Here is a 14,085-nt window from a genome sequence, read left to right as displayed (position 1 = left end):
GAAAGTCTTTGTTTCTCCTTCATATCCGAATGATAACTTTGCTGAAATAGGGTATTCATGGCTGACAGTTTTTATCTTTTAGTATTTTTGAGAATGTCATTCCACTCCCTCCTGGCCTGTAGGGTTTCTGCTGAGAATCTACTGGTAGCCTAATGGGGGCTCCTTTGTAGGTCACCATCCTTTTTTCCCTGGCTGCCTTTAAAATTCTTTGTCATTGACTTTTGACAATTTTAATATTATGTCTTGGAGGAGGTCTTTTTGCATAGAGGTAATTAGATATTCTCTTAGCTTCATGGGCTTGTATATCCAGTTTCTTCCCCAGGTTTGTATTATTTCTTTAAATAATCTCTCTGCTGTCTTTTCCCTCTGTTCTCCTTCTGGGATACTCATTATCCTAATGTTGCCTGTCCTTAAAGAGTTGGAGAGCTCTTGTAGGATTTCCTCATTTTAAATATCTTCCCTTTCCTCTTCTACTTGTATCATTTCTAGATTTCTATCTTCAAGCTCACTAATTTTCTCTTCCATATGGTCTGCTCTAGTCCCAGACTAATGTATTCTTCATCTCATTTATTGAGTTCTTCAGCTCCAGAATTTCTATTTGGTTCTTTTTCAAAGTTTCAGTCTCTTTGGTAAAGTATTCCTTCTGTTCATTCATTTTATTCCTGAGCTCGTTAAACTGCCTTTCTGAGTTTTCTTTTAGCTCATTGAATTTCTTCACAACAGCTATTTTGAATTCTCTATCAGTTAAATTGGAACATTCCATAACTTTGGTTTCTGGAGAATTGTCATTGTCTTTTTGTGGTACCGTGTCACTGTGGGCCCTCATGTTGTTTGATGAAGTGTTCTTGAGCCAGTGCGTTTAGTATTAAATGACAGGTTAGGAGTTAGATTCCCTCCAGTAGGTGGCACCATCACGCAAGTTTTCGGTTTCTCTTCCTTGAGCTGCCTCTGGTCATATTTGAGAGTTAGCACTTTTCAGCCTCCACCTACCCTGTAATAGGTGTGGCTCCATGCCTTCTTTGTTGCTTTTTGTGCCACCAGGGTCGTTGCTGCCATGCTTCTGCCAGAGCCGCTGTCGTCACCAGGATGGTTGGCTCTTTCCTTGTGTCTGGGATCCCTTGACACACAGGATCTTCTGTGGGGGAAGGGTGATGGGAGGAGGGGTCATGGGCGCCTCAGATGCTGGAGGGACAGGGTCACGGGCCCCACTGCTGCTGCTCCCCACTTGCCTGTGGTCACGGGTGCCGGGAGTGGTCAGGTGGCCACAGTGTGTGCACCACCTTCCCTGCTGCTACTGGGTTCTCTGAAGCTGTGGGCTCCGCTGCCTCAGTTGGAGGGCCAGGATTGCAGGCACAGGCTGTGAGATTCCCTCGCCCCCACTGTGCGTTCCAGTACACCCAGCTTTGGGTGTGCAGATTTGTGGAATTCTCCAGTGCCTTATTGTGTTGGGTGGAGACACCTTTGTTGAGTTGTGGATGTTTCACTGGATGTAGATTGAAAGGGGGAGACAAAGGTAGTTTTTCCACTCTAACATGTTTCTGAAGTCTGAAAACCATGTTCTTCAGTTTTAATATGTTTATGTGTGGATTTATTCTTATTTATCCTGCTTTGTGGCTCATTGGACTTTTTATCTGTGCATTGTTACTTTTCATTAAATCTGGCTAATTCCCAGCCATTATCTCTTCAATTATTGTCATTTCCCCATATTCATATTTATATTCCCTCTCTCTCTCTGTTTCTGCCTCTCGTTTTCTAGAACGATAATTAAAAGTATGTTAAACCTTCTCAATTTACCTTCCATATCTTTTAACCTCTCTTCTGTATGTTACATATTTCTGTCTTCTGTGTTGCATTCTGGGTAACTTTTCCAAATCACCTTCCACTTTACTGATATACTCTTTAATTCTACCTAATCTGCTATTGAATAAACCTATTAAGTTTTTAATTTTGGTTATTATATTATTACTTTCTAAAAGTTCTCTTGGTTCTTTAATTCTGCTAGATCAATTTTTAATAGATTTCAGGTCTCTGCAGAAGCTTTCAAATTTATTTTGTTTTTTTGTTTTTATTTTAAGCATAGTATGTTAGTTCTTTTATAATTCATCTGGAAATTCAAACATCTAAAGTTTTTGAGTTTTGTATTAGTTATGTTGTTTCTCTTCCTTGTGATTCATTGTCTCTTTATATGCTTTTTATCTTTGTCTGTGTACTGCTCATTGACTTTTAAAAATTTTTGTAAAAATGGTTGAATACAGATTGAGATTACCTACCTCCAGAGAGATTTATATTCGCTTCTGCCAGGTATCTAGCAGTACGACCAGTCTGGAGCCATGTTAATTTAAATGAACAACCTGAGGATTTGTGTACCACCCAGATGATGTGAAAATTGAGCTGCAAATCCAGTGAAGGCTAGTTTATTTCTTTTCCTCCTTATCCTGAGCATGAACCCCTAGGGACTCAGCTTAATAAAGGAAAGTCCTCCTCTCCACTCCCTACTCTGGGTGGTTACTGGCTTTGATTTCTGTCTTTTTTGACCTGTGAGACCATCAAAACCAAAGTAAAGATTTGCGTGGATTAGCACATACCCTGAAGGCAAAAATAGTTCCCACTTTCCCTTTAATTTTGGCCTGATTTGTTACACTTTTGTCAGTTCTTTGATGCTTTTGGGACATATTTAAAAAATATTTTATCTAGAATATTTAGTTTCTGTGGGAGGGTTGGTCCAATAATCTAACTCAAACATTTCCAAACATGTAAGTTTTTCATCACATTAAAATAAAATCTTTCCCATACTCCCATTTCCATCATTTTTCCTTTATTCTGACTTTTCTCATCCCCAAATCATAAATATCCTCAAATGTGTTATTTTAGTATTTTCATGCTTTGATTGTCCCACTAAAATCTCTAGTTCATTAGGAATTCATTTTTGTATATGGTTTTTATAATTCATGTTTGAATCTGTCATCTGAATCTCATATCTTTTTTTTTTTTTTTTTTTGCGGTACGCAGGCCTCTCACTGTTGTGGCCTCTCCCGTTGCGGAGCACAGGCTCCGGACGCACAGGCTCAGCGGCCATGGCTCATGGGCCCAGCCGCTCCGTGGCACGTGGGATCCTCCCGGACCGGGGCATGAACCTGTGTCCCCTGCATCGGCAGGCAGACTCTCAACCACTGTGCCACCCGGGAAGCCCCCTGAATCTCATATCTTGTTTGTGTTTCAGGAACATTGGACATCCAGAGCTATTTTGCAGTTCCAGAAGTTGTGTGGTTTGAAGCCATTAGTGGGGGTAGTGGATGAATATGTAGATGGAATCCTTTACATTTTTCTGTGTGATACATCCTCACATGAAGACATCTATTTCCATCATGTCTTGAGAACAGAGGGCCATGCTATTGTATGCCGAGAAAATGTCCCTTCTAAGGTAGAGCAGTCTGGATGTATTTTGTAATGTATTTAATCTCAACAGTTTAAGGTATAAGAGAATTTAATACTGAAGGTTATTTGATTTATTCTTTAGTGATATCTGTGAGATTCCTGCCTTCTTAATGCAGAGCACTTTCTTAATTTTCACATGATCACAAAAAAACTACATTTGGCTTATTGTCCTTTAGAATATACTTTTATTTTAAATAATTGATTGAGGATTCTGTCTTACCCCCAATTATTTAATTTTCTGAAGTTTTCTTAGAGAAGAGCAACACTCTCTTATTTTGTAATTATTGATAGCAGTGTGTACATTTTCATTAATATTGATGTTGATAATTTTTGTGGCTAGCAAAAACTATCACTATAGAAAAAAAATCTGACTATTAAATTTTAGAAGATAATGCATTTCCACAACATTTGAAAATTATGAAGTGCTAACTTTTTCTCTGAGAAACTAAATTTCCTTCGTATTTTTTTAATCCTAGGGTTTCAGAGACCTCAACCCTTTAAGTTTATACACTAAATCCAGTGCAGGGCCAGAGGACATTGTCCTGACAGAACTGGGTTATCCTTCCCAGCAGCACTATTTTAATGAAGATCGAGAGATAAGTCCACAATCAAAAGAGAGAGAATTATATACCATGGTAAGAGGTTTTTGCAAACATCATCATATTCTTTTTATTATTGTTAATACTTAATGAGTACTTACTATATGCCAAACACTATAAAAGGTACTTTAAATATATTATTTAATACTTATAAAATCCCTGTGATGTAGTGACTATAATTAACCTTATTTTACTGATGACGAAACTGAGGCATTCCTAACCTAGGAAAGTTTGGAAACTATGCAGTAATCTTAACAGTTATCTTGTCTCTCATCATTTGCTGGTTTAAACCTTTACTTCAGCCATGCTTTTCCTGTATGATTTCTCTCATACACTGAATTCCATTGTTGCCTTGCTGCAGTTGTGACCTCAACTACACTGACCCAAATGCTGTTCTTCCCTCTACACTCCTTAGATTCTGCTTGAAGTATTCTCATTTCTTACTTTCTCTGTAAACCTGTGGCAACTCCTACCCACAGTAATAATAATATTGTGTATTATTCCATCCCACAGTACCAATAATAAAAAAATAATAACCGACACTTATTGAACTCATACTGCATGGCAGGCACCGTTCTAAGTACTTGCATGTACTAGTTAATTTAATCTTCACAACCACTTTACCAGATTGGTGCTTTAGGATCCCCATTTTAGATATAAGTAAAGTGAAGCACATTAGTAAGTAAGAAGTTAAATGATTTTTCAACAAATAAGCAGATAAATAGACATGTCCTCTGAGTCTCATATTCCTCATGGCAACAAATACTGGGCTAAGAATATAGATTGGGTTCAGTTTGAGAGCCCAAAATTTATTTTTTTGGACACAGCAAAGCTTTTTTCTTTGAATAAAATACGAAAATATTATTTTGTGTAAGTATGTTTTATATACCTGAATTTTTAAATTATAGGGATGATGTTATTTTTTTAGTGGACTTTTACTATTAGAAAAGATAAAAAGGAAAGGCTACTTCGCTGTACACCTGAAACTAACACAACATTGTAAATCAACTATATTTCAGTAAAAAAATTTTTTTAAAGGCCATTTGACTACAGAGAGATTAACCTACTCTGAAAAATATGTGTGAATGTTTACTGCTGCATGTTTAAAATGATGTCAACATTTTAGATTTCATTTTAGTTTAAAATTAGTGGACTTCCCTGGTGGCACAGTGGTTAGGAATCCAACTGCCAATGCAGGGGACACGGGTTCAAGCCCTGGTCCAGGAAGATCCCACATGCCACAGAGCAACTAAGCCCATGCGCCACAACTACTGAGCCTGCACTCTAGAGCCCATGAGCCATAGCTACTGAGCCCGTGCGCCTGGAGCCCGTGCTCCACAACAAGAGAAGCCACCGCAATGAGGAGCCCACACACTGCTACGAACGGTAGCCCCCACTCGCCGCAACTAGAGAAAGCCCATGCACAGCAGCGAAGACCCAATGCAGCCAAAAATAAATAAATAAATTTATTTTAAAAAATAAAATAAAATTAGTTAAAATTAATTGGGCTTGTTTGGCTTTCTGAAACCTGAATTTTTGCTAGTTGTTATTACTTGATTAGAACAGTTATATTTCCTGATTCTTAAATAGTGAGTTGAATTCAACCTTAAAAGTTTTTAGGATATCTTATCATCACTGTGTTGATGTGTTTAAATAATCATAGTTCAGTCCTGAAAATGAAATAAGGCCATCTTTTCTGCAAAAAAGATAAGGTCCAAAGCTCCTCTATCCTATCCCAGCCTATATTTTAACATATCAAGACTCCCATATGCTACACACACAGATATACACACATACACCTACCTCTATACACTGAGTTCCCTGTAATTCCTACTCTTCTTTTAGGCATCCTAACAATTTGTGTTATCTCCTTTATTACATATTCTCAGACATCCTCCTTCCCCAGTGATATTTTGGTCATATCTCTGTGTTGGCTCTACACTGAAGGTTGTGCTGTGATTATCTGATTGTGTGTCTTCATGCTATATTTTGAGTTCCTTTAGAGCTGGGACCTGTTGCATTCATCTTTATATCCACAGAGCTACCCTGTACACATTACGTAATCTGTACTCCATAAATGTTTTTCCGCCTGAACTAGTTTAGTAGGATGGGAAGACCTAGGGTCGTGCATAAAGTTAGAAAATAATATGGCATATGCATGAACCATAGCAAAAAATTCCCCTCAATTTATAGGCAAGTAGATTTTGGAAATAGTATAGAAAATAAAATAATTTCTCTTTCATATCTACTAGCGAGATATTAATGATGAAAAGGCTTTCAGCCACCTTAAGTCAGTCACCTCAAAGGAGCCGTTAAAGGATTCTGAATTCAGTTCTTTGAAAACCCAAGAGAAGAGCTGTGAAGACTATCCAAAGTGTTCCATCTCCAAGCTAAAAGATCTGAAGGAAGAAAATGAGGTAGGAGAAGGGAAGACAGTTTTTTTTAATGTAATTAATGTAATATAATTAATTCATAAGTGAAGGGTACTGGAATAACATAGCTCTTTAAACCCTACTGCTCCAGTGCCATCAGAGCATCTCCCACAGATGAATTACAAATTCTTCAACAGTCACCAAGACCAAAGTTGCAGCAATATAGCCTTGATCACAAAAAAAGAAATGCCATTATTTAACTTTGATGTGTTTTACTATCCCATAGCTCTGGACAGTCTTCAAGAATTATGCAGTGAATGGAAACTAGTATTGAGAAATGGTATTAAGAAAACCCATCAGGAAAAATGTTGACAACTTTTTTGAAGGATATACTTTATTTTTATTTTAATCAAATGTTTATGTATTCACAGCTTTAAAAAAAACAAACAAATGTTTGGGTACACACAGCTTAGAGTTCCCTATAACCCCTTCCCCTACATTTCCTATTTCACCGAGCAACCATTTTCATCTCTTTTAGCTGCTTTTTTTGGAATTTACCTCGATTTCTTTCATTAAATAGCATGCTTAATGTTATTTCCTGATTCTTCAGTTTTAAGGATGTATACCCTTCTTACTACTAGACATGAGGGTTTAGTTCTCTTTCATCCCTTCTCCCCCACCACAGACAAAAATATCCTTTCTGTTCCCCCACCATCATCTTACTAATATAGTTATATCAAGCTTTCCATTAGATCACCATTCAATATTTTATTGCTATGACTCTGTAAATGCTATTTACAGCCAAGTAGTATGTTACAGCAAGCTTTCCTTTCCTGCATAACTTTTATTTTCTCTGGTGTTAATATTTCTTTCTCTTTAAATCAACATACAGTACACAATTGACTTTGTATTCAGAGTACTGTCCTATCGATACACATATACATTTATGTAACCACCCCCACGATCAGGATGCAGAATGCTTCCATCATCTGAAAAAGCTCCCTGGTGCTACCCCTTTATAATTACATCTCCCCAAATCCCTAACCCCCTAGGAACCATTTATGTTTTCTGTCACTGTAGTTTTACCTTTTCAGAACTATCATATAAGTGGAATCATACGGTTTGTAACTTCCCAATAGGGGTTTCTTTGATTCAGCATAGTACCTTCATCCAAATTGTTGCATGTGTCAATAGTTCATTTCTTTTGATGATGCATAGTATTTTATTGTATGGATGTACCACAGTTTGTATATCCATTCATGCATTGAAGGACATTTTGGTTATTTCAGGTTTTGGTAATTATGAATAGAGCTTCTATAAATATTTGTGTACAGGTTTTTTTATAAACATCAGGAGTAGGATTGCTGGTTTATGTGGTCAAATTGTTTTCCAGACTGGGTATACCATTTTGCATTCCCACCAGCAGTGTGTGAGTTCCAGTTGCTCCATATCTTATCAACACTTGATATTGTCAGTAATTTTTATTTTTAGCCATTCTCATAGGTGTGTAGTAGTATCCCAGTGTGGTTTTACTCTGCATTTCCCTAATGACTATGATGCTGACCATCTTATCAAGTGCTTATTTGCCATCCACATGTATTTCTTGGTGAAATGCCTATTAAAGTCTTTTGCCCATTTTTTGATTGTTTTTTTTTCTTTCTTACTGTTGGGTTTTTGTTCTGGATATGTTCTGGATAGCCCTTTGTCAGTTTTGCGATTTTCAAATATTTTCTCCCACTTGTAGCTTCAGTCTCTTAATGGTGTCTTTCATACAGGAAAGGTTTTTAATTTTGAGAAAGTTCAGTTTATCAGGTTTTTTTCTTTTATGTACAGTGTTTTCAGTGTCAAGACATCTTGACTTAATTTTACTATAAGGTGTGAGATTTAGGTTAAGTTTCATTTTATTGCATACGGATGTCCAGTTGTTCTAGTGCTATTTGTTGAGAAGACTCTGCTTTCTCCATTGAATTGTCTTTGTAGACCTTCCAAAAATCAAATGTCCATATTTGTGTGAGACTATTCCTAGACTTTATTTTGCTCCATTGATCTGTCTATTCCTTTGCCAGTAGCATACAGTCTTGATTACTGTAGATTTATACCTCTTAAAATTAGGTAGTATGATTCCTCCTACTTTACTCTTTTGCACAATTATTTTTAATATTATGGTTCCTTTTCCTTTCCATTTAAATTTTAGAATCAACTTATCTGTATCTGCGATTCTTTTTTTTTTTTTTTTTTAATTAATTAATTTATTTATTTTTGCTGTGTTGGGTCTTAGTTTCTGTGCGAGGGCTTTCTCTAGTTGTGGCAAGCGGGGACCACTCTTCATCGCAGTGCGCGGGCCTCTCACTATCGCGGCCTCTCTTGTTGCGGAGCACAGGCTCCAGACGCGCAGGCTCAGTAGTTGTGGCTCACGGGCCTAGTTGCTCCGTGGCATGTGGGATCCTCCCAGACCAGGGCTCGAACCCGTGTCCCCTGCATTAGCAGGCAGACTCTCAACCACTGCGCCACCAGGGAAGCCCCTGTATCTGCGATTCTTATTGGAATTTCATTAAATCTGTAGATAAATTTGAGGAGAATTAACATCTTTAATCTGTGGACACAGTATATATATTTATTTAGGTTTTCTTTTATTCCTTCATCAAGGTGTTATAGTTTTTTTTTTTTTTTTTTTTTTTTTGCGGTATGCGGGCCTCTCACTGTTGTGGCCTCTCCCATTGTGGACGCGCAGGCTCAGTGGCCACGGCTCACGGGACCAACCGCTCCGCGGCATGTGGGATCCTCCCAGACTGGGGCACGAACCTGTGTCCCCTGCATCGGCAGGCGGACTCTCAACCACTGCGCCACCAGGGAAGCCCAAGGTGTTATAGTTTTTAATACACAGAACATGTTTTGTTATCTTCAGGTATTTAAAGCTAACAAAGATTAAGCTAACTTAGGTAATACTTATCTAATTATTTAATTTACTTTGGGAGAAATTATAAATGATATCTTTTTATTTCAGTTTCTATATTTTCATTGTTAGTATGTAGAAATTGATTTTTGTGTTTTAACCTTGTATGGTGTGAACTAGCTAAATTCATTTATTAGTTCTAGGAGGTGTTTTGTAGATTTCTTTGGGATTTTCTACATAGAAAATAGTGTTGTCTGCTAATTGGGACAGCTTTATTTTTTCCTTTCCAATCTGTGTGTCTTTATCTTCCTTCCTGCCTTATTATTGCACTGGCTAGAATTTCAGACACGATGTTGAACAGAAGTTGTGAGAGAGGATGTCTTTGTTATCCTGATGAAAAGTTTTATCATGCATGAATGGATGTGAATTTTGTTAAATGATTTTTTTGCATATATTGATATCATGTTTTCTCCTTTATTGTATTAATACAGTATATTACATTAATTGATCTTTAAATATTGGATTAAACTGGCTTTCCTGGGATAAACCCCATTTGGTCATCGTGTATTACTCTTTTTATACACTATGGATTCCATTTGCTAATGTTTTGTTGAATATTGTTATGTCTATTTCCATGAAGGATATTGGTCTGTAGTTTTCTTGTACTATCTTTGTATGGTTTTAGTACCAGGGTAATGCTGGCCTCATAAAATGAGTCTAGAGGCATTTCTTCCTTTTCTGTTTTCTGGAAAAGATAATGTTGAATTAGTTTTATTTCTTTTTTATTTTTTAATTGACATTTTTATTGTGGTAACTAAAAGATTCATGTGCGGCTATAAGGAATAATACAGATAGATCTCATGTAATCTTTACCCACTTCCCCCAGTGGTCACATTTTACAAAATTGTAGTACAGTGTCACAATCAGGATATTGACATTGATACAATCCACCAATCTTGTTCAGATTTCTCCAGTTTTACTTGTACTTATTTGTGTGTGTGTGTGTGTATTTAGTTCTCTACAGTATTAACACATGCAGGTTCATGTATGCAACAGCACAGTCAAGATACTGATAATTCTGTCATCACGAGGGTCCCTGTGTTGCCCCTTTTATATCCATCCACCCACTCCCTCCCACCACCCCTCTCCCCACTAATTGGTTCTCCATTTATAAAATTTTGTCATTTAAAAAGGCTATGTAAAATCATATAGTATGTAACCCTTTGAAATTGGCTATTTTCACTCAGTATAATTCAAGTAATTGCATGTATCAATAGTTAGATCTTTTCATTGTTGAGTAGTATTCCATGGCATGTATGTGTCATAGTTTGTTTCATCATTGACCTGTTGAAGGACATTTGGGCTATTTCTAGTTTTTAGCTATTACAGATGAAGCTGCTATGAATGTCTGTACACAGGTTGTTATGTGAACATAAGTTCTTGGAATAAATATCCAGGAGTGCAATTGTTGAGTTGTATGGTAATTACAAGTTTAGTTCTTCATCAGTGATATTGGCCTGTAATTTTCTTTTTTTGTGGTGTCTTTGTCTGGTTTTGGTATCAGGGTGATGCTGACCTCATAGAATTAGTTCAGAAGCATTCCTTCCTCTTCAATTTTTTGGAATAATTTGAGAAGGATAGGTTTTAATTCTTCTTTAAATGTTTGGTAAAATTCACCTGTGAAGCCATCTGGTCCTGGACTTTTATTTGTTGGGAGTTTTTTATAAATTACCGAGTCAATTTCATTACTAGTAATAGGTCTGTTGAGATTTTCTATTTCTTCCTGATTCAGTCTTAGAAGATTGCATGTTTCTAGGAATTTATCCATTTCTTCTTGGTTGTCCAATTTGTTGGTGTATAATTGTTCTTAGTAGTCTTGTATGATTGTATTTCTGGGGTATCAGTTGTAACTTCTCCTCTTTCATTTCTGATTCTATTTATTTGGGCCCACTCTTTTTCTTGAAGAGTCTGGCTAAAGGTTTATCAATTTTGTTTATCTTTTCAAAGAACCAGCTCTTAGTTTCATTGATCTTTTCTATTGTTGTTTTAATCTCTCTTTCATTTATTTTTACAATATTTTTATCTTTATTATTTCCTTCCTTCTACTAACTTTGGGTTTTGTTTGTTTCTCTTTTTCTAGTTCCTGTGGATATAAGGTTAGATTGTATATTTGAGATTTTTCTTGTTTCCTTGTTTTCTTGTTTGTAGCTTGTATTGTTATAAACTTCCGTCTTAGAACTGCTTTTGCTGCATCCCATAGATTTTTTAGATCATTGTGTTTCCATTTTCATTTGTCTCCAGGTATTTTTAAAAGTTCCTCTTTGATTTCTTCAGTGACCCATTTTTGATTAGTAGCATATTGTTTAGCCTCCATGTGTTGGTGTTTTTTTTGCAGCTTTTTCTTGTAGTTGACTTCCATAGTCTCATACCATTGTGGTCAGAAAATGCTTAATATGATGTCAGTCTTCTTAAATTTATTGAGACTTGTTTTGTGGCCTAGCATGTGATCCATCCTGCAGAATGTTCCATGTACACATACAAAGAATGTGATTTTGCTGCTTTTGGATGGAATATTCTATATATCTCTATTAAGTCCAATTGGTCTGTGTCATCTAAGACCAGTGTTTCCTTATTAATTTTTCTATCTGGATGATCTGTCCATTGATGTAAGTGGAGTGTTAAAGTCCCCTACTATTATTGTTTATAATAAAATCCATTATGTTTATTACCATTTGCTTTAGGTATTTATGTGCTCCAGTGTTGGGTGTGTATATATTTACAATTGTAACATCTTCTTGTTAGATTAATCTCTTTATCATTATGTAATATCCTTCTTTGTCTCTTGTTACAGTCTTTGTTTTAAGTCTGTTTTGTCTGATATAAGTATTGCTAACCTAGCTTTCTTTTCATTTCCATTTGCATGGAATATCTTTTTTCCATCCCCTCCCTTTCAGTCTGTGTGTGTCTTTAGATCTGATGTGAGTCTGTTGTAGGCAGCATTTAGATGGGTCTTTTTTTTTTTTTTAAATCCATTCAGCCAATCTGGGTCTTTTGATTGGAGCATTTAGTCCATTTACATTTAAAGCGGTTACTGATAGATATATACTTATTGCCATTTTGTTGATTGGTTCTGGTAGTTCTTTTTGTTCCTTTCTTCTTTTGCTCATTTTCCTTGTGATTTGATGACTATCTTTAGTGTTATGTTTGGATTTCTTTCTCTTTGTGTATATCTATTATAGAGTTTTGGTTTGGGGTTACCATGAGGTTTATATATAACTAACTCTCCCCCTTTTCCTCCCTCCCTCTCCCTCTCTTTCTCTCTGTATGTGTGTGTGTATATATATATGTATATATATATATACACACACACACATATATGTAAAGTTTTAAAGGCATATATATATAGTTATTTTAAGTTGCTGATCTCAAGTTCAAACACACTGTAACAACCCTGCAGTTTTACTCCCTCCCCCGCCTCACATATAGTGTTTTTTTGACATCATATTTTACATCTTTCTGTTTTATGTATCTCTTAACTACTTATTGTGGTTATAGATTATTTTACTACTTTTATCTTTTAACCTTCCTATTAGCTTTATAAGTAGCTGATCTACTACCTTTACTGTATGTTTGCTTTTACCAATGAGATTTTCCTTTTATAATTTTTATATGTCTAGTTGTGGTCTTTTCTGCTTAGAGAAGTCCCTTTAACATTTCTTGTAAAACTGATGCTGAACTCTTTTGGCTTTTGCTTGTCTTTAAAACTCTTTATCTCTCCTTCAAATCTGAATTATAGCCTTACTGGATAGAGTATTCTTGGTTGAAGACATACATCATGCCACTCCCTTCTGGCCTGCAAAGTTTCTGCTGAGAAGTCAGCTGATAGTCTTATGGGAGTTCTCTTATATATAACTAGTTGCTTTTCTCTCTCTGCTTTTAAGGTTCTCTCTTTATCTTTAATTTCTACCATTTTAAATATAATGTGTCTTGGTGTGGACCTCTAGGTTCATCTTGTTTGGGACTCTTTGTGGTTCCTGGACCTGGATATCTGTGTCCTTTCCCAAATTAGGGAAGTTTTCAGCTATTTACATCTTCAGGTAAGTTCTCTGCCCCTTTCTCTCTCTTTCTTCTCTTTCCAGGACCCCTGTATAATGTGAATGTTAGCATGCTTGATGTCCCAGAGGCCTCTTATTAAACTATCCTCATTTTAAAAAATTATTTTTTCTGTTCAGTTTGGATAATTTCCACTACTCTGTCTTCCAGTTTTCTGATATGTTCCTCTGTACCATATAATCTACCGTTGATATTTTAGTGTATTTTTTATTTCCGTTATTGTATTCTTCAGCTCTGTTTGGGTCTTCTTTATATTTTATAATTCTTTGTTAAACTTCTCACTGTGTTCATCCATTCTTCTTCTGCATTTGTTGAGCATACTTATGATCATTACCTTAAACTCTTTATTAGGTAAATTGCTTATATCCACTTAGTTCCTTTCCTAGGGTTTTGTCTTATTCCTTCATGTGGAACATATTCCTCTTTTTCATTTTGCCTAGTTCTCTGTGTTTATATCTACATATTGGGTTAGTTTGTTCCATATCCTGCTCTTGGAAAGTGGCCTTATATAGGAGACGTCATGTGGGGCCCAGCAGCACACTCCCCTTTCGTCACCAGAGCTATATTCTATAGGGATGCCCCCATGTGGGCTGCATGGGCCCTTCTGTAGTGACTGGGCCCACTACTCTGGGTGAACTGGTAGCCAAGGCTGGCTTTCAGCCTGGTTGGTTGC

General features: G+C 36.4%; 1 protein-coding gene across 4 annotated transcripts in view; it reads left to right on the top strand.

Moving 5' to 3' along the window:
• Positions 1-14,085, top strand: part of TDRD5 (tudor domain containing 5) — a gene marked incomplete at both ends in the record, with an annotated part of 90,835 nt that overhangs the window by 63,198 nt on the left and 13,552 nt on the right. For 2 of the 4 annotated variants that reach the window (XM_079696398.1, XM_079696395.1), the window contains 3 exons: positions 3,221-3,421; positions 3,912-4,049; positions 6,287-6,451. In XM_079696398.1, coding sequence (XP_079552524.1) covers positions 3,221-3,421; positions 3,912-4,049; positions 6,287-6,451 — 504 coding nt within the window. Of the gene's footprint in view, positions 1-3,220; positions 3,422-3,911; positions 4,071-6,286; positions 6,452-14,085 lie in introns of all 4 variants that reach the window. The other 2 variants (XM_079696396.1, XM_079696397.1) reach the window with 2 other exon arrangements.

The sequence above is a fragment of the Hyperoodon ampullatus genome (assembly GCF_949752795.1).
Source record: "Hyperoodon ampullatus genome assembly, chromosome: 2".
Lineage (NCBI taxonomy): Eukaryota > Metazoa > Chordata > Mammalia > Artiodactyla > Ziphiidae > Hyperoodon > Hyperoodon ampullatus.
This window is presented reverse-complemented; position numbering and strand designations above follow the sequence as displayed.